The 20,781-nt window shown below is 40.1% G+C and overlaps 3 protein-coding genes across 3 annotated transcripts; 1 reads left to right on the top strand and 2 right to left on the bottom strand.

Annotated features, from left to right (window-relative positions):
• Nucleotides 1-787: 787 nt before the first annotated feature.
• Nucleotides 788-19,886, bottom strand: LOC147763005 (uncharacterized). The gene is made up of 9 exons (XM_087008035.1): nt 19,564-19,886; nt 11,362-12,021; nt 11,148-11,177; nt 10,454-10,582; nt 8,066-8,233; nt 7,546-7,794; nt 6,745-6,844; nt 2,336-5,526; nt 788-1,822 (listed from the first exon to the last, which is right to left on the bottom strand). The coding sequence occupies exons 1-9, from the start codon at nt 19,634-19,636 to the stop codon at nt 834-836; spliced, it is 5,589 nt and encodes a 1,862-aa protein (XP_086864161.1). The 5' UTR covers nt 19,637-19,886; the 3' UTR covers nt 788-833.
• Nucleotides 14,968-16,797, top strand: LOC147763007 (THAP domain-containing protein 10-like). The gene is made up of 3 exons (XM_087008070.1): nt 14,968-15,655; nt 15,890-16,041; nt 16,211-16,797. Exons 1-2 carry the CDS (start codon nt 15,290-15,292, stop codon nt 15,992-15,994), a joined length of 471 nt encoding a protein of 156 aa, XP_086864196.1. The 5' UTR covers nt 14,968-15,289; the 3' UTR covers nt 15,995-16,041; nt 16,211-16,797.
• LOC147763006 (uncharacterized) lies at nt 16,895-18,262 on the bottom strand. Its single transcript, XM_087008071.1, has 3 exons — nt 17,844-18,262; nt 17,149-17,375; nt 16,895-16,961 (listed from the first exon to the last, which is right to left on the bottom strand). Exons 1-2 carry the CDS (start codon nt 18,086-18,088, stop codon nt 17,306-17,308), a joined length of 315 nt encoding a protein of 104 aa, XP_086864197.1. The 5' UTR covers nt 18,089-18,262; the 3' UTR covers nt 16,895-16,961; nt 17,149-17,305.
• Nucleotides 19,887-20,781: the final 895 nt, after the last annotated feature.

Genomic DNA, 20,781 nt, shown 5'->3' with positions numbered 1-20,781 from the left:
CCCCCCCCCCCCCGGTTATAGAGGGTCCGCTTCCAATTCATTAGTATAGGTAAGCCTAGCCCTAGATTTTGACCCCTAACCCTAACCATTATAACTAAATGGAGGGCGGACTTACTGTTACACGGACCCTCAGTTTCGTTACACCGGCATTCTGAAAACATACTGTGTTGACCAATCTGTAAATCCAAAGAAATTTGAAATCCAGCCAATTGCAATGCAGCCTTCAGTCGGAGCATCTTTTTGCATCACACAAGAACATCCATGTATATACCAAACATGTGACTGTGGTCACATTTTTTTTACTTTAAGGCCTTGTCTTACATATTTCATAAATTCCGTAAACTATTCTTAAAATTTAAGCGATCCAATTAAACAAATAAAAGTTCAAGAGACAAATATTACTTAAAGCTATGGTCGCAAATAAGCTAGATGTGACCGAATGCATTCTCGTAATGCCAACAGAATGAAGACATTGTTCGTTTGTTATAACACAAAATGCTATTTAGGAACTACAACTAAAGGACTTATTTCCAGCAAAAACGTGCATTTAGTCTTAGTCTCTGTGGCCCTTTTTAGGGTACACTTTTCTGTATCGTACCAGTTTGACTGCTCTTAATGTGTAATTACGCTGCCAAGGTTTTTTTGTTTTTTTGTCTCTTAAACAAGCACCAATATACCAATTATGGATCAAAATTATTCCTGTAAAGTGGACATATCGAGTAGAGGGTTAAAGTGGCTCTCATATTAAAAAGCCAGGCTACGAAATTGACATTCTCTCTCTCATACAGAAAAGTGTGAAAGGGTTTTGAACTGTAAATAAAACTGACAATACTTTAACCAATCAAGCTGCCAGACTTAACGTCACAGTTTTTACCTGTGTATCCGGGGTCACAGTCACATTTATAGTCGTTAACCAAGTCCCTACATACGCCATGATAGCATGGGTAGCTGATGCATTCGTTCTCATCAGTCTCACACTTCGTCCCGATAAACCCCGCCTTGCAGCGACACACGTGACCGTCACTAGGACTGTAGTCACATCTACCTCCGTTCTGACACAGGCATTGCTCACAGCGGGTTCCCGTGTGGGTAGGCGGGCAGGTGCAGTCGTAGCCCCCAAACTTTGGAGCGCAAGCGAACCCTTGCTGACATGGGTTGGGCTGACAGATATCGATTTGGGTCCCACAATGCTTGCCAGTGTAAAACGAAGGACATATACACTGATAGCCACCGAGGTTACTTTTACAGGTAGCCTTATTCAAACATGGGGACGACTTGCAGAAATCTATCTGCGTCTGGCAATGTTTACCGGTGTAAAAAGGCCCACATTTACAGCTGTACCCTCCCAACACACTGTTACACGTTGCTCCGTTCAAACATGGAGTGGACTTGCAAAAATCTACTTGCGTCTGGCAATGTTTACCTGTGTAAAAAGGACCACATTTACAACTGTAACCTCCTAACACACTGTTACATGTTGCTCCGTTCAAACATGGGGAAGAATTGCAGAAATCTATCTGCGTCTGGCAATGATTACCGGTGTAATGATTGTTACAACTACAAGAATAACCTCCAAGTTTAGGCCGACACGTGGACCCATGCTGGCAGGGGTTAGACTGACAAAAATTGATTTGAGTACCGCATGTTTTACCCATGTAGAAAGAAGGACACGTGCATTTAAAGCCACCAAGCAGCGGGACACATATACCGCCATTTAAACATGGGGACGACTTGCAGAAATCTACTTGCGTCTGGCAATGTTTACCGGTGTAGAAAGGACTGCATTTACAACTGTATCCTCCCAACACACTGTTACACGTTGCTCCGTTCAAACAAGGGGAAGAATTGCAGGAATCTACTTGCGTCTGGCAATGTTTACCGGTGTAAAAAGGACTGCATTTACAACTGTAACCGCCCAACACACTGTTACATGTTGCTCCGTTCAAACATGGGGAAGAATTGCAGAAATCTTTCTGCGTCTGGCAATGATTACCGGTGTAATGATTGTTACAACTACAAGAATAACCTCCAAGTTTAGGCCGACACGTGGACCCATGCTGGCAGGGGTTAGACTGACAAAAATTGATTTGAGTACCGCATGTTTTACCCATGTAGAAAGAAGGACACGTGCATTTAAAGCCACCAAGCAGCGGGACACATATACCGCCATTTAAACATGGGGACGACTTGCAGAAATCTACTTGCGTCTGGCAATGTTTACCGGTGTAGAAAGGACCGCATTTACAACTGTAACCCCCCAACACACTGTTACACGTTGCTCCGTTCAAACAAGGGGAAAAATTGCAGAAATCTACTTGCGTCTGGCAATGTTTACCTGTGTAAAAAGGACTGCATTTACAACTGTAACCGCCCAACACACTGTTACATGTTGCTCCGTTCAAACATGGGGAAGAATTGCAGAAATCTATCTGCGTCTGGCAATGATTACCGGTGTAATGATTGTTACAACTACAAGAATAACCTCCAAGTTTAGGCCGACACGTGGACCCATGCTGGCAGGGGTTAGACTGACAAAAATTGATTTGAGTACCGCATGTTTTACCCATGTAGAAAGAAGGACACGTGCATTTAAAGCCACCAAGCAGCGGGACACATATACCGCCATTTAAACAGGGGGACGACTTGCAGAAATCTACTTGCGTCTGGCAATGTTTACCGGTGTAGAAAGGACTGCATTTACAACTGTAACCCCCCAACACACTGTTACACGTTGCTCCGTTCAAACAAGGGGAAGAATTGCAGAAATCTACTTGCGTCTGGCAATGTTTACCGGTGTAAAAAGGACTGCATTTACAACTGTAACCGCCCAACACACCGTTACAAGTTGCTCCATTTAAACATGGGGACGACTTGCAGAAATCTATCTGCGTCTGACATTGATTACCGGTGAAGAAAACAGGACATTTACAAGTGTAACCCCCCAACACACTGTTACATGTTGCTCCGTTCAAACATGGAGACGAATTGCAAAAATCTATTTGCGTCTGGCAATGTTTACCGGTGTGAAAAAGACCGCATTTACAACTGTAACCCCCCAACACACTGTTACATGTTGCTCCGTTCAAACATGGGGAAGAATTGCAGAAATCTATCTGCGTCTGGCAATGATTACCGGTGTAATGATTGTTACAACTACAAGAATAACCTCCAAGTTTAGGCTGACACGTGGACCCATGCTGGCAGGGGTTAGACTGACAAAAATTGATTTGAGTACCGCATGTTTTACCCATGTAGATAGAAGGACACGTGCATTTAAAGCCACCAAGCTGCGGGACACATATACCGCCATTTAAACATGGGGACGACTTGCAGAAATCTACTTGAGTCTGACAATGTTTACCGGTGTAAAAAGGACCGCATTTGCAGCTGTAACCGCCCAACACACTGTTACACGTTGCTCCGTTCAAACAAGGGGAAGAATTGCAGAAATCTACTTGCGTCTGGCAATGTTTACCGGTGTAAAAAGGACCGCATTTACAACTGTAACCTCCCAACACACTGTTACACGTTGCTCCATTCAAACATGGGGATGATTGGCACAAATCTATTTGCGTCTGGCAATGTTTACCGGTGTGAAAAGGACCGCATTTACAACTGTAACCCCCCAACACACTGTTACATGTTGCTCCGTTCAAACATGGGGAAGAGTTGCAGAAATCTATCTGCGTCTGACAACGATTACCGGTGTAATGGTTGTTACAACTACAAGAATAACCTCCAAGTTTAGGCTGACACGTGGACCCATGCTGGCAGGGGTTAGACTGACAAAAATTGATTTGAGTACCGCATGTTTTACCCATGTAGAAAGAAGGACAAGTGCATTTAAAGCCACCAAGCTGCGGGACACATATACCGCCATTTAAACAGGGGGACGACTTGCAGAAATCTACTTGCGTCTGGCAATGTTTACCGGAGTAAAAAGGCCCACATTTACAGCTGTAACCGCCCAACACACTGTTACACGTTGCTCCATTCAAACATGGGGACGACTTGCAGAAATCTATCTGCGTCTGACAATGATTACCGGTGTAAAAAGGACTGCATTTACAACTGTAACCGCCCAACACACCGTTACAAGTTGCTCCATTTAAACATGGGGACGACTTGCAGAAATCTACCTGCGTCTGGCACTGTTTACCGGTGTAAAAAGGACTGCATTTACAACTGTAACCTCCCAACACACTGTTACACGCTGCTCCGTTCAGGCATGGAGAAGAATTGCAGAAATTTATCTGCGTCTGACACTGTTTGCCGGTGTAAAACGCAGGACAAACGCATTGGTACCCGCTCGGCTGACTTGTACATTTGCCACCGTTTGAACACGGTGAAGATCGGCAAAAGTCGACTGCAGTTTCACAGTGAACCCCCTGAAATGCTGCACCGCACTTACATGTGTAGCCGCCAAGTTTTCGTTGACATGTGCCTCCATTACGACACGGCGAAGACATGCAGTAATCCACCGCTGTCCCACACGTAGGCCCTGTGAAGTGTTTGAGACACCGGCAGCTGAATCCGGATTTCCCGTCAATGCACGCGGCGCCGTTCTGACATGGGTTCGAAGCGCAGAAATTGATCTCAGTTTGGCAATTTTTGCCGGTATATTTTGGTGGACATTGGCATGTGTAGCCTCCAAACCTCCTTTTACACGTGGCGCCGTTCTTACACGGGCTTGACCAGCAGCCGTCTGTGACTATGCTACAAGTTGATCCCACGGTGCCCGGGAAGCACTGGCAGTAAAACGAGTTCACACCATCCACACATGTAGCGTTATTGACACACGGCTGCGATGCACATTCGTTTATATTGCTCTCACATTTGGTTCCCGTGAATCCTGCACGGCACGTACATTTAAATCCTCCTAATATGTCGACCGTGACACAGAGACCCTGGTTCTGGCAAGGGTTTGAGTGGCACCCATCGATTTCGCTACACGTTTTCCCTTTAAATCCATTTGGACATTTGCAAGAAAAGTCATTGATTCCATCCACACAGGCGCCGCCATGTTGACATGGTCTGGACGCGCAATTGTCTATCTTCTTATCACATGTTTTACCCGTGAAATCGGCAGCACAGACACAAATGTACTGACCGGGAACGCTGGAGCAGCTTGCACCGTTCTTACAGGGTGATGACAAACAATGGTCAATGGGCAATTCACAGTTCACCCCAGAAAACCCTCGCTGGCAGACACAAGAATATTTCCCATTGCCCTCCTGACAGCTCCCGCCATTTTGACAAGGGTGTGAGGCACAGTAAATTATGGTTTGGCATCTATCACCGGCGAACCCTTGCGGGCAGTTGCAAATGGCATTCTTTCCATTTGCTAGGCACTTTCCACCATTGGCACAGATAAGACTAGCGCAGGGATCTTTGATATTACACAATTTCCCACTGAACCCAGGCGGACAAGAGCAGACGACGGCAGCAGTCTTGAGATCCATCTTACATGTTGCACCATTCAAACATGGGTTGTTGAGGCCGCATTGGTTTATGTTTGTCTCACATCTGAATCACACAATAGAATATTCAAGTAAGTCATGGCGTACTTTTTTTTACATTTGTTCCCATTAAGAGATCATAAACTGGGAGTCTTTTGGTACTTTTTTGTCACACATTCCGAACCATTTTTGACCATTCGCTCAAAAAACACGCTTTTGCCAAGATTCAAATGTCAGTCTTTAGGAAATTTAGTGATGTCTTTTTTTATTTAACATAAGGCCACACTTTTTTAATTTTATGGATGACATCCTGCGCGCGCACGGATTTTCGCCCGTTCTCCAAAAAAAAAAAAAAAAAAAAATGCCCTCCCCCCCAGCCCCCAACGAAGTCGGTTGTCGCAAACGTTGTTATTGAATTTGCAAGGAAATGAGCTTTCTGCGCATGCGTATTTTCGCCACGTGGAAATGCGGCCACTTTGCTGTCAAATTCATCTCTAGGATTACTTTCAAATTACACAACAATAAAAGTCATAAAGAGAACGGGCGCCATCGTTTTGGATTGGTATGCCATTGATATTGGGCATGGAGATATCACCTTTTTACAATTGTGCGAAAGGCTGGCGGCGGCCGAAACATTTCTGTGACATTCTGTATAAAGCAGCACATTAATACCAGGTTTTCTGTAGCGAAAAAAGGGTCGACAAGGGCGTCGAGGTATTTGGTGGGCTGAAGGTCGGACAGGCCACCTGACAGTTTAGCTGCTTCGTGTGAGTTGAAGTTGACAAAATGGCATCGTCTGAAATGACCTTTAATAGATTTGGTAGTATTAAGCATATCTTTGCATCATTTTTTAAACATTTCTGTGAAGTGTTCAAAATGTTTTAATATTCTGAGAATACAAATAAAGACACACTGTTTGATTGATATTTGTTTTATTGATTGCTATACCAAATGAATGCATGAAATAACCTTAAATAGATTTGGTAATATGAAGTATATCAATTCATGACTTTTTTTACATTTCTACGAAGTATTCACAATGCTTTAATATTTTGAGAGCATGGATAAAGACATATTGTTAGTTTGATACGTGTTTCTGTGGTTAAATTTGTGTTTCCAGCTGTGTACTGACAGCATTCCTTTACTTAAGCAGTTTTTTTTTTTTTTTGGACTGTTTTTTTTTTTTTTTCGCCCTCTCGCACCGATTTTGGGGTACCCAGAGGATGTCATCCATAAAAATAAAAAAGTGTGGCCTAATAGACAAAGAAAGAAAGTGAAATCTTACTTGACGCCAGTGAAGACGGGGGCACAATCACAGCGTTCTTTACCACCAGGTCCCATGTGACACGTGCCACCATTTCTACACACATTTGTGGAACATTTATCTACAACAAAACTAATGCAAATATTCATATGTTCTCAAGTTTTGTTCCACTAGTGTGTTAACTCTTTCCATGACAGTGTGTTCTTATTAGTGATGTAAAGAGAGAAACGTGAGGCAGACTGGTATTTTACAATTGCATTATTCATACAAATGGTTAAACAAGATGTTTAAGACTTGTATGTCAGAGCAACAAGAAATACAGTAATAGGTAACTAAAGTGATGCGTTTACTGCAAAGACATAGACTGGGTTCCCATGCCTAGATCGACCTAACTGGATCGACCAATCTCCAAGGGATTTCTCGTTAGGTTGCCTTTAACTTGAACGGCTTAGATGTCTAACACGCTCTGAAGCAGTAAACGATAGTAAATTGCCCTCTAACAGCTTCAGTGGGCGTGCGAGACATCTAGGCCGCTTAACTTGATAGCAATTTATTGAGAACTCCCTTAGAGATAGATCGATCCAAAGTTAGGACAATAGTCTCTGGGAATATTCTCTATAGATGGACAAGACCAGCAAGTGTAGGTATAACACAAATTAAACTTATGGAAAAATGGCACAAGTGTACAATATAAAACATACATGGGACCTTGCACATGTATATTTTCCACAAGTTTTTATATAGACCGGTATTCGGAACTCCAGTGTGTGGACAGTGTGGCACGACAAAGAATTTATTAGGGTCATTTCCACCAAGACTTACCCCCGCAAACAGCTGATCCAATATTACGTTTCAGATCTAGCGCATTCTTAAAATCGGTCGTGGTAAATACTCTGGAGGCATCTCCCGCCAACTTCGTCACTCCCGTTGTGTCTTTTACCCCTACACCAATGACGTAGAGCTCAGCTCCCAAACCACGTAGATTTTTGGCGGCCTTGTTTGTTTGTTTCGAATTATGAGATTGTCCGTCCGTCAAAATGATGGCTATTTTGCGAACGTTAGTGCGTGCACCTTGAGAGAGAGAGAGAGAAATGAATTATTATGAATCTTAGGACTCTCTCACAATGAAAAGGTGATTTGAGAAAATGTAAATTTATTATTTTTTGTGTTAGAATGAAGATACAAAAGCTTCAACATTCAAAGTTTTCAAAAATATATCTAATTCTAGTTTGCGGGTTGAACATCCATTTTACTATGTGTGTGTGTCTGTGGTGTGTTTGTTTGCTTGCATGCGAGCGAACAGGAGGGCGGACGTGTAAGTAATATAACATGCACAACTTACCATTATTCAGTGTCTTGATCATATCTTCTATCGCCAGATAGGTGTTAGTCAGCCCTTTAGGAGAGGTTAATTTTCCAAGACCTTCAAGTACCTCCGCCGTTGTTTTGAACTTGTTAAGACCCACAGATGTGCCAATTTTGGTGCCGTAGCTTACAAATCCAACGTGATCTAAAATAATAGAAAATATGCAATGTTATGATAATACAGACTTGACATTTAATATGGAATATTTCAGTTTCGAATGTATGCCTAGGTGAAAATGCGTTCTTTTTTCACATGGAGAAGTGTGTAGTCAGGTGTGTCGCTACTAATTAACTGAATACCAGGTTTGTTGCGCTGCTGCATTATGTAATATGCAGTGATTTAATTTGGTAGTGCTCCTTTGGGCAGGTCAAGGCTTGGTTTTGGCAAAGCATGGTTCTGTCAAAAAACTATCCATATGTCGGCAACTACTGCATAGAAGAATTTGAAATTTTGCATGCAAGTGGTCGGGTTTGCAGTGTGTAAAATGAGCTATGCAGTGCTTTACAAATTTGTTAATCTGTGGCAGAATGGCGCGAAAAATACAGGCATTGCCAGACAGATAATTGTGCCAAAAGAAACGGTCCGCACAGTTTTATAGAGTAATGCCCAGACTGATGTACCTACACAGAGGCCACACCCTATGTATTGAAATCTTACCACCAGGGTACAGGACCCACTGTCTTTCGGGATATGCTGTTGCAACTAAACAAAAACCACCCAGTCTGTTCAGAATGAGGGGTAAATTGCCACCAAAACGCATTTTTCAAGGCCCTTAGCGAACACCAAACTGGTTTTAGCAGGTTAGAATACCAGACGACCTCCGAGGAACCCACTGTAAACAGCAAAACATCGCTGTATGTTTCTCTAATGAATTGGAGACCTTGACTGTTTCTGGGTTGAACCCTGAAATCTCGTGGCTTTCTTTGTTGAGGTCAGATTTCACCTGTACCGCTCAACAGTCCAAACAGAGTTTACAGACATCCAGAGGAGGCCAATGACGAAGCGTGTGCCGCGTCTGAAGTGACTAAAGTCATTAAAAGCGTCAGTATTTGGAGTGGATACCATATTGGTGCAAAAACACCACTGGTAGTCATCAACGAAAACCTGAACCAGATCAAATAAAGAAATAATCTGGGAACCACTTGGCTATCATTTGATAGGGGGCAACTTAGGAACAATTTTAGGTGGCATGGTGAGATTGCCCGTTCACACAGAGCACTTTTAAAAGCAGATTACTTACAGAACCAAGGGAATGAGCAGCTACCTTGGTCATCAAAATCGCCATATTTGAACCACACAGACAATATGTGGGTAGGCTATTACTGGCCGAATCAATGGCCTACATGTCCTACAACAAAACGGAACCAAATTAGACAGATTTTGACCGGTGCCTGGAATGCTATTCCAGATTGAAATTTAAAAACATATCCCAAGGAATGCCTTGCCACTTGAGAGCGCTGGTAGCAGCCAGAAGAGGACAGGCGTAACAGCGACCACTGCTCTGACTAGACACTGACATGAGGGTCCTTTGTGGAGTGTGTAACTCTTTTACAGACAATAATTTGGAAAATATGGAGGTCCAAAATATCTCTTTTAAAGGTTTTCGTATGACATAGAATAGGCAATGTGTTTTTGTTTGCTTCTCTGGTGAATTCCATTAATGAACTGATGTCACAATGACATCAAAGAGATAATTAAAAGTTATTAAAACACGATTTTAATCCGTGTTTTCATTTATTAGTCAGCAAAATAGGAAAAAACTGATAAAAAATGATTTGGAAAAAAATATTCCATATTAAATGTCAAGTCTGTACATTGGCGGATTTAGGGGTTGTCAGTAGGGTCCTGACCCTCTCCCTCCTTTGATTTCAGATTTTAAAAAAACGCTTCAAACAATATCTAGCTGAATCATAGTTCTAAACCGTACCACATGGCGCCACTTCCCCTCCAAAACACCAATTTTTTCGGGTCCTCCAGCGTGTCCGGAACCTGACGCCAAGGGGGTGAAGGTCGGCCTTGCAATCCGAGGCCTGTCAATCTCTAAAATACTGGACCCTCCCCCTTCACAAAATTCTCGATCCGCCACTGATAATAAAAGCAACTTAACTTAGCTACCCTATGGTTTGTCCTAAGTTTAGATAACCTCCGAGGGAAACAAGCAACAACTTGCAAACAGGTGTTATGGTTTTGCATTCCATAAAAGATATACCAGTAGTAGATAGTGGCAATGTCTTTTCTACTTTGTACACCGGTCTTTGATAACGCAATTACTGAAAAAACTTTGGCGACAATTAAGACATAAAATATGTATATAGGTATGTTTTCTAACCTAAAGTAAGACGGAAAAAAAGATCGAAGCGGTACCTTTAGACTGCCCGACAGCGAACGTGGCGACCATGTTTTGCACGAAGTCCAGTTGGCTGTTGAAGAGCTCGTCCTTCATGCTAGACGAACCGTCCAGAGCAAAGGTGAGGTCTATAGGCGTTAGGCAACCTTTTGATAGAAGATTCTGTGATGATAATTATGCAAAATGTTTATTATGATAAATAAAAATACTGGTCATGATAAAGCATATCACCCACGGCAACCTGATGCTATATTATTGCAATAATATTTGAGTAAAACAAGATTTGCAAATAGGTTACAAACAAGTTCATGAACACATATTAGTACGGCGTTCTAAACTTATGAAGTGTAAGGATACAATGATAATAACAATTTTTCATGAAATTTATTCAATTAATACATGACTTTGTATGGGACTGTGATGCCACGAGATACATGCTAATTGCTTTGTACAAATATAACAAAAACGTATTCAGTGCGCTGACGATCATTTGCAAATGTCTACCGTGGCAGCGTCAAGGAAGCCTTCAACTTACTTTTTCTATAAATGCATGAAATGCCAAAGACAAAATGCGATATTTGACAATATTTTGTTGCATGGTGACATTAAATTTGTATATCTGAGTTGTAGATCATAATACAGAGAAAATAACTGTGCAACCGAGGAGTGAGACACTTTAACACAAGTCAAGAAGACTTAAAATAGTCTTACCTGCAGGTAGAGAATCCCGAACAGAAGGGACTAAAATATGAAAATAAATCTAAATAGAATATGTCATTAGTTTAGTATTAAATATCAGTGCAACCAATATAATACATAATGCATTGAAGAAATATCAACAAAGAAGGTCCATCGCCTTTATCACAAGTAAAGCATGTCAAAAATTGCAAAGAGGTATTTCAAGAAAGAGAAATATGTGACCTACCTTCATATCCACAGAGTTGCCACATCTTTTTAAGGCTGGCACTGGTCGTAATGGGTTGGTCGTGCACCTGCACGCACGCCACTTGGCCTGTAAACGTTGAAGACGTCGTGAACCCTTTTCCTACCCGAAACCCTTTTGTATTAGATGTTGGGAACGCTGTGAGTTGATAGTCTCTGACTAAATCGGACCCGCTGTAAATCTTCATTGATCCTGTCTGGTAATCGTAGGAAATGGTGAGATAGTTCCAGCTGCGACGTTTCAGAATCCCCTGAACAGTTCTTGCATTGATTTCACCATAGATAGGCGGCGGTGCGTAGATTTTCAGCGATCCTGCCGGATCCGCAACCATTTCTATTTTGGATCCGTATACGGATCCATAATCACTGTCGAACTCAAACAGAGTGGCCGGCTGCAGTGCCGTTGGTTTTATCGCCATTACCACGGCAAAGCTTCCAAGCATGCTACTGAATGCCCCATCAGTGTTGGACACGGAGATATAGGCACCGGATGATAATTTTATCCCTGTTCCAGATCCAGAACCAAATGTTGCCGTAGATCCCGAATTGATGATTGCTTTATTATTCTGCGTTGACTTATCGCTGAATGAGTTTCCTGGCGTGTATGTGGCTTGATTGAACGACCAGAGCCCCTTAAGGACGGCTGTAATGAAACGTTTACTTTTTGTCAGGATTTTTTTCCCCAAATATTATACGTTTCAGTTTTAAAATGGCACTGTTATTGCTGCTAGTGTTACCGCTGATGATTGTATATGTAGATAATGATGAGTATTCAGGCCGCTAATGCACAGCCCCATTTAGTGACACACATTTTGTTTAATATCTGCATATGTGTTTGATATAATTTTTAATTACTATTGATTTCTTTCCACATTTGAGGGAACCATAGTATAAAATAACGAAAATAATGGGGCATGCCAAAATTATGCAAATAGGACACAAAATTTGTGCTTCAGTTCTGTGGCTCCAATGTTCACTTTTCTGAGGATGGACCACTAGCGCAAAAAGGTTTATGTTTATAATGAGCGTCTTAGTCCAAGAATTTGGTGCAGAAAAAAAGGGTGAATTGTGCGTTTTTTACCTACAAGCATGAAATTTGTAGATAATGGAATTCTAAGCCTTTTTGGATATATGGGCATGTCTGAAAATCCCAGTATGGCCGCCAAATCCAATATGGCCACCACAAATACTCTTTTAAATTAAAACATCTAATATATAGTCCTATAATGGTTTAAAATATCATTTTATTGCTAGAAAATAACATGCTATGAATGAATTATCAATATCCGCTTCTACAGGTTATAGAATTCCAAAATGGCCTCCAAAAGTAAAATAAGCAGTCTACTTACTCAAAATATGCAGCAGTTTGGTGAAATCATCAAGCACTTACAATTACAAGCATAAAAATTGGCACAGTTGTGGAGAACATGATTCTAAGCAACGTTGGATATAGGGGCATGTCTGAAAATTCCAATATGGCAGTCAATTTCAATATGGCCCCCAAAATACCCTTTCAAGGTGAAAGTTATTTGTATAGTCTTTAATAAAAATATCATCTAATGGTTAGAAAATACCATAGTATGTATGTAGTATAAGTATCTGCCACTTAAGGTTTTAAATTTCCAAAATGGCCTCCAAAAGTCAGCGGTCCACAATTATTGAATTGTAATCACTCGTGAATAGGCATGTGGGCTTTACAACTACCTGTATAATCAGAATATTTCTACCTGTGCAGGAGCTATTCTACAGAGTTAAAAAAAAAAAACATCAAGCATGATACATTTATTATGTACTGAAAACAGTCCTTCTTTTGATGAACCAACATAAGCAGTTTGGCTTTTTGCTCTGGATTCTCAATTACATCAATTCCCAGTTAGCGATCTACTTATATGGCACTCATGAGTGACTCCCCCTTTCTAAGAAAAAAAGTATTGTGCAAAATCCATAAAATGTGAAAGAAACACCAGAATAACTTAGCCTTAAATAGGCAAATATAAAAAAGCTTGGGGTGTACCAATTTTGTCTGTTGGTTATGATTCTTCAGCTAGATCAGTGCATGGCGCTTCATCAAATGCTCACAAATATAACAAAAATGACAGCTAATCAAACATACAGGTCTCAACAATTTGGTGTTTTGCATTGGTAAAGTACTAAAAGAAGGGGCACATTTGCACTCCGTAATGTTATGATGTTATCTTATGCTTCAAAAGTAAATTAGAAAAGCTTCTTATTTCAAGAAATGGATTTAGTACATTCGCAGTAATGGCTACTGAGAATTTAGTGAAAATTTATGAGCAAAGAAAAACCCCAAACAGAGGGCAGGTGTTGATACGTGCTGTATCCAAGAGTTGCATTGCAGGCTTCACACTTCGTGCACTAAAAAAGAAGCACTGATAGGCGCCAAACTTTGGTTTTCATTTGATCATTTGGCAACTTGTTTAGTTACAAACTTATGCTTTCAAATAACTGAACACGAAAATAAAAGAATTAAAATCCTCCAGAAAGTTAATACATACAAAGCTTCAAAAAATTCAGTGTATTCTGAGGATTACACCAAGAAATTAGTGCAATATGGACTTTGAAAGGTAAAAATTCATGAGATTTCCGGCATCATTGTCTCTTTGGGACAATCCAGAATGAAGCCATGGGGAGTATTCACTTACCCAGATAACAAAACCTACCTTTCGCAGGTAGCTCCTACCACATCTGTTTGTAGTTATGTGTGCAATTGCTAACTGTGGTGAGGGGAGTCAGAAGCATTGGAAGACTGGTCCTATAAGGGCTCACACTAGTAACCTACATCTACTCATATGCCCTACCACACCTTCATATTCCTATTGACCCTCACGCATGTAAACTGATGCTTTCTGGTGTTAAAAATTACCAATACCTCTTGGTATTTTGTTGGGGAAAGTGGATTACATGTAGAAGCTATAGCTTTAGGCAAATTCTGGGAAAGCTGAGGGAAACACAACTAAAGCTAGGCACACATTAATAAATGAAAATTATTTGACCAAATAAGTAGAAATTTCGGTGTAGCTAGCTGTTATCCTCTGTTGAGATATTGTCCATTTACTAAAGTAATAGGTTGATCGTCCATAAAATGTGCAACACCTACTTGATTAAATAACTTTTGTTAATTTGAAACTTATTTGTGAAAATACCTTGACATTTTCATATCCTTGACATTTATAGAATTGCTGCATGTGGTGTCACAACTGGACCAAAAGGAGTCCTGTTCCACTTTTTACGGTCATTTAGATCTTAATTTGACTAAAGGAGCGAATAACCAAAAAAGAGTAAAGCTTGTTGTAAGTCAGATTATGAAGTAGACTTTTTACTTTAAAAGGGTTTTAGTGGCCATATTAGAATTTTCAGACATGTCCCTATTTAAAAAATTGCTTAGAATCCTGTTCTGTACAATTGTGCCAATTTTCATGCTTGTAGTTTTAAGTGCATGATGAATTCACCATACTGCTGCTGTGAGTGGCCTGTTTTTGGAGGCCATTTTGGATTTCTGTACACCTAAAGAAGCAAATATTGATACTTCATGCATACCATAGTCTTGTCTAACCATAAAATGTTATCTTAAAGAGCAGGTATTGACCCGTTTTACACCCTAAAATATTGTTATTACCTGATGTAGGAACACTAATTCTGCACAAAAATATTTTTTTCAAAATTTTCTGACATCGTTTTAGTGAATAAATCGATAAAAAACGCACGCTTTTAGAGCGAATTTGCTGACCTACATAAAAACAAGTCACCGTGACCATATAGCCTGTCACAGGCTGCCACGTATTTGGTAGATCTGGGGTTGACCTATATAATACACGAGACCCGCTTTCTATGTTAGTCTGGTGCCGCGTTAAAATTGATGTTGTTCTCTATAAAAGCGTCCGTATTGTATCATGGTTAAAAAGTGTGTTGCCCAAAACTGCTCAAACTCGAAGCATACTGGGCACAGCTTGCATAGGTTTCCGCAAAAACCTAATTTACGTCGCCAATGGGTGAAATTTGTGCAAACAAAAAGGAAGAATTTCAATGCACCCTCACCATCGTCTCAGGCCGTTCTTTGTGAGGCACACTTCGAGGAAGATTGCTTCGCATCCCCGCTTATGAACGCGCTGGATTTAAAGACAAAAAGGACGTTGAAGGAAGATTCTGTCCCTACCATTCATGCGACAATGAAACGACCACACACCGGAGAAAGTGAACAGTTCGAGAAGACGGTAAAGCGTCGCGTGAAGGTCGTTCAGAAGCTTGAAGTATCCAGGGTAAGTAATGTCATTTCGTTACATTTTGCCTCCCAACACTGCATTAACTCATGATATAAATATGATATTCACAATTATTTCGGTTACGTAGATAAGAGTAACGAAAAATGAAAACCGTGCAATTTCCGACCGCTCATCAATTTTAATTCACAACAGCAAAAGGGGAGTTGTTTATTTTGATATAGTTGTCATTGTAGCTTTCGAAAACTCATATCAGATATATTTCTTATTTAGTTACTAGATGGATTGGAGACAGGAGAAGCCTCTCAAAATGACATGTCCTGTTTAGAAGAACCACTAGCCAGCACTTCACAGTCCCCACAGATTTCCAAAGTATAAGAAGGGTGGCTACACAGTTAGAAAGGAAAAAACACAGCCAACATACAGTATGTTTGCAAAATATTCCGATTCCATTTAGGAATCATCATGCTTTATTTTAACATTTGTCATTTTCATTTTTGTATAAATTTAGCTTGCAACTTTCTTGGAGATATTTACTAACATTTCAAATTAAAACAATACTAAAAAAAATAAAATCTGCCCTTCCATTTACAGATTACACTGACACGATTCTTCAGAGGCTTCAACAAGAGTTTTCTCATAGCCCTGCTCAGCTTCGAGATTCAATTCAAGAGGTTCACCAGAACCAACCAGACACCCTCTCAAGTGACATGGATGTTCCCAACAAGAGACAAGCAGTACAGCAACATGTGCACCGCTTTGCTGACCATTAGTGGAATAAATGAACTGTAATGTTTGTTTAACATAAAGACCTGTGTGATTAGTTGCAAGAGAAATGTAGTGAACTCCAAGTAATGGTCATTTTAAGTTTACTTATTCTACCTCTGAAAAATGTTAAATGAGCAGCAAAGGTGTCTTGATAATGAGAATATTTCAGCAAGTACTTATTTTGTCAACTCATTTAGTACATGTGAACTTTTGTGTTCAAGAGCAGCCAAATTTAAATTTCTTAATTCATAAAAGTACATCTGATACATGCATGTATATAACTTCATAAACATTAAAAAAAGGTTCTTAAATTTACTTTTTCTGTACATATTTCCAATTGAGCACAAATGAAGACTCTTGTAACATGATGTCCAGGATAGGTCAGTAAGAACATTAAACTTCAGGTCATTTAAGGTGCCATGAGTTCTCTTCTATCTCAAGTTGGGCAATCTGAAACCCATGTAATGTCCATTGGTTGTAAAAGTGTTTCTTATTTTGCTAACTGCACAAGCGGTGCTTACCCAAATAGCCCCAGCACCACCGCACCACTTGGCGATAGGCAATGTAACGATACTTTCTGAAAGAATAAACCAGAAAAGCCCATTAAGTTTCATGACACTAAATAAAAATAAAGTATTATAGATTTTTGCAATTGAGATAATTTAAAAGCTATCTATAAATTTCAATGGTGTGTAAAAGAAAAAATAATATAGAATTTTCAATTCACGCTAATTGTGGTATTATTTCAAAACAAGAATCCTTACTCAGCCTGATTTGCCCTGTGAGATTCAGGAATTGCACCATATTGTTGCCTGTGATGTAAATATGCAATTTCCAAGGCATATGGATTTAAGCAGCCTTGCCCAAATCCTGGGTGCATGATAATGCAATCAACACCGCCCTCCTCCGCTAGTTTTTCACCTATGGAATTTCATGACAACAGCGACTTTCTGCCTCTGTAGTCATAGCTGAACAATGACCACATTCACACCTGTAAAAAGCAATGACACTAGTAAATTAAAAAGAAAACATTTACCGATGCATATTCTATTATTTTCATCTTGCCGGAAGCACTTCCTGATCTCCGATCTGGGGTCATAAGTCCTACACAACATGGTGTCTGTTGGGGGGGGGGGGGGGGGGGGGTGTAAACAGAGTGAAGTTTGAGCCACGACGGGGAACGGTGCGGATAAGTGTTTCTAAATATTTACCTATCTAAAACTCAAGATACAGCGAGGTTGAAGGCTACTGCTCCTAGTGCAGTAGATAGATATCTAGTCTGTTGAACTACAGATGTAAAACAGAAATTTGGACGAAAAGGGGACTGCACTCTAAGGGACTGCACTCTTTCTAAATAACTTTGCATTTCACTTCAATATCATTTAGTTGCCCAATTAAATCTTAAAACATTGAATTTTAAAGCACCATGCCGGCACTGAAGAATAATAAAAACACTCACCATTCTGTATTCCCGACTCTTTGTGCCTCCGTGTTAACGCTCTCATTCTCGGGGAGAGGCCCAACTCTTTCACGTTTCCTAGGCTCAAACTGATATCCCTGAACGGAAATAAACGGTACGCTTTCACTGTAACTGCCATCTGAAAGCGTACTTTCCTGAGAAACTGAACCAGCATCCGAATTATCGTCAGAAATTTCAAATTCTGAATCGCTAGCGCCTGGAAGGGTTTCTATGATGTCCGCCATCTTGGAATCGACGAAGTGTCTACCATTGACGTAAAACGCGTCATTGATTAATTTCCGTTCTTTTCCGGTGTGTACTCGGCTACTCCCGGAGAAACATCACTAAAACGGGCAATATCACGTAATATGACTGACATAGGAGTTAAGTAAGTGTAAATATTGAATGTTTAAAATGTATTCTAATGATCCCCAAAATTGACCCCCATACCCAAAACCTGCACTTTAAGCTATTATAGGATTATATACTTGAAGTTTTAATTTGAACGGGTATTTGTGTCGGCCATATTGGATTTAGGGGCCATATATTGGAATTTTTAGACATGCCCATACATCAATAAGTGCTTGGAATCCTGTTTTACAACGTGCCAAATGCCATGCTTGTAGTTTTTGATAAATTCACCACTCTGCTGGATATCTTGGATTAGTAGAATGCTTTTTACTATTGGCGGCCATTTTGGATTTAATACACCTAAAGAAGCAGATATTGATTCTGAATTCATATTGTGGTGTTTTTTAACCTTTGTATGATATTTAAACCCTTAAAAGACTATATACTTGAAGTTTTAATAAGGACCCGTATTTTTGGAGGCCATCTTGGATTTGGGGGCCATTTTTAAATTTTTGGATATGCCCATACATCCAAACTTGCTCAGAATTTCATTTTCCACAAACGTGCCAAATTTTATGCTTGTAGTTTTAAGTGCTTGATGAATTCACCATTCTAATGGATATCTTGAATAAATGGTCTGCTTTTTTACTTTTGGCGGCCATTTTGGATTTTATACACCTGAAGGATTCATACCATGGTGTTTTCTAACCTTTATATGATATTTTAAGTCAGTAGAAGACTATGTACTTGAAGTTTTAATTTGAAAAGGTATTTTGGTGGCCATCTTGGATTTGACGGCCATTTTGGAATTTTCAGACATGCCCATATATCCAAATTTGCTTAGAATTTCATTGTCCATAGGTGTGTCAAATTTCATGCTTGTAGGTAAAAAATGCACAATTTTTCACCAAATTCCTGGACTGTTTGTCTAAAAGTACGCATTCAATACTTTGGAAGCTTTTTCACTCAAGCTATTTCACGATATGCCCGAGTCAAAGGTTCAAAACCAATGTTACAAATTGAAGTTGTGTATATGGTTCTAGAACAAAAAAGTATCAATTTTTTCTGTGTGACAGTTTATCATCGTTAGCGTTAACAAGAAGGCACTTAGGTAAGATTTCTGAAATTGCAGTTCTCAGTCAAAACCCATTAAAATCGGCATTTGTTTGTGTCAGGAGATTGACTTGGAACTAAAAAAGTCACGTTGCTTATTTGCCATGAGCTAAAGGTGTTAATACTAAGTTCTACCTTTACGTTGACGCTTCAGTTTTATTGATTTGTTTGTTTATTTTAAAGACGGGGATTAATAACGATCCACTTTACGGTGTATCAAAAGATAAAATATTATCAATTTATATAAAAAAATTACCTGTGCTTTCAGAGACTAAGAGGACTGCAAGGAACAACGGAAGCCAGAAGGCACGCTGATACATCTTTGGCATTAGAAGGCAACACCTGTGTTGGCACTTTCTCTCCTTAAGCTCCTACGGTTCTACACTCCTTTGCAGGATACAACCCCGTAAAGCGGATTACAGGAGTAATTTATTAAACAGTTTTTAATTCACTGTGACTGACATAGCTCGTTCGCCATGCAGAGGTCAAGCTTGAGCCCATCTGAAAGGGTCTCGTTGTCACGTACGTGGCGCAACGTCAGGATAAGATGATAAGCCGCTGTCAAATTCATCACATGCACATACACTTTAGGTGAACTACTTAAGGACAAACGCAGGATATTTGAAGGATCATCATGAAAAAACATGCATATTCTTCTCAAGGTCGTCGGCTTTTAGAGGATATACCTTGAAATATTTACGTCTAATTTGTAGAATCATCCAGTTGTTTCATTTATTTATTTATTTATTTATTTATTTATTTTTGGTACACATAAAATTGCACTGCCCTGGATCTCCGGATGTCAACAAACTCGTTGAAGATAATTGCCTAACAACAACAATAATCAAATCAGCAGTGGTCTATGACTTGGATCGTGTGTACCTACATTTATGAAAAAGATAACACGAGGTATCTTCTACCCGATCAGCCAACTTTTCAGTAACACCGTCATTGTCGCCATTTTTTTTTTCTTTTTTTTTTTTTTGAGGATGACTAGTATTAGATGGTCGACATGCAAAGAGGCCCAAAACTAATTTTGGAAAACAATGGAAGGCATATATTTATGTTACGTTAAGAAACTGATGGGCCAATTCTTTAACAGAGGATGTCCTAAATTTGATTCATACGGGCTAGAGTAAGTCGAGTGGGGTATAATCTACGGCGGGGCTTTCTAAATCCATGGAAACCGGTGTAACGAAACTGAGGGTCCGTGTAACAGAAAGTCCCCCCTCCTTTTAGTTACAAAGGTTAGGTTTAGCCTGACTTAAGTGGGTCAAAATCTAGGGCGAGGGTTGCCTGTATAAATGAATGGGAAGCGGACTCTCTATCATAGGGGAGGGGACTATCAGTCACGTTACACCGGACCTTGCACATGACACCGGTAGAATTCAATGGTCTCAGATGGGCAGGGGATAGTGAATAGTCAAACTGGAACAATTCTTTAACAGAATTGTTAATATAATAACAGAAAATA

The sequence above is a fragment of the Lingula anatina genome, chromosome 3 (genome assembly GCF_051362555.1).
Source record: "Lingula anatina isolate TDL-2025a chromosome 3, LinAna3.0, whole genome shotgun sequence".
In the NCBI taxonomy this organism is placed as follows: domain Eukaryota; kingdom Metazoa; phylum Brachiopoda; class Lingulata; order Lingulida; family Lingulidae; genus Lingula; species Lingula anatina.
The sequence above is the reverse complement of the archived record's forward strand: the minus strand, read 5'-3'. Positions and strand labels throughout refer to the sequence as shown.

What these genes read in the sequence shown, in the direction of transcription:
- LOC147763007 (XM_087008070.1), top strand. Translation starts at nt 15,290, where the DNA reads ATGGTTAAAAAGTGTGTTGCCCAAAACTGCTCAAACTCGAAGCATACT. An exon ending in AGAAGCTTGAAGTATCCAGG is followed by an intron (nt 15,656 to 15,889) that starts GTAAGTAATGTC and finishes TTTCTTATTTAG; the next exon opens with TTACTAGATGGATTGGAGAC.
- LOC147763006 (XM_087008071.1), bottom strand. Translation starts at nt 18,088, where the DNA reads ATGGCGGACATCATAGAAACCCTTCCAGGCGCTAGCGATTCAGAATTT. An exon ending in AGAGTCGGGAATACAGAATG is followed by an intron (nt 17,376 to 17,843) that starts GTGAGTGTTTTT and finishes TGCTTTTTACAG; the next exon opens with GTGTGAATGTGGTCATTGTT.
- LOC147763005 (XM_087008035.1), bottom strand. Translation starts at nt 19,636, where the DNA reads ATGCCAAAGATGTATCAGCGTGCCTTCTGGCTTCCGTTGTTCCTTGCA. An exon ending in CGCTGTCGGGCAGTCTAAAG is followed by an intron (nt 8,234 to 10,453) that starts GTACCGCTTCGA and finishes CTATTATTTTAG; the next exon opens with ATCACGTTGGATTTGTAAGC. An exon ending in GATCAAGACACTGAATAATG is followed by an intron (nt 7,795 to 8,065) that starts GTAAGTTGTGCA and finishes CTCTCTCTCAAG; the next exon opens with GTGCACGCACTAACGTTCGC.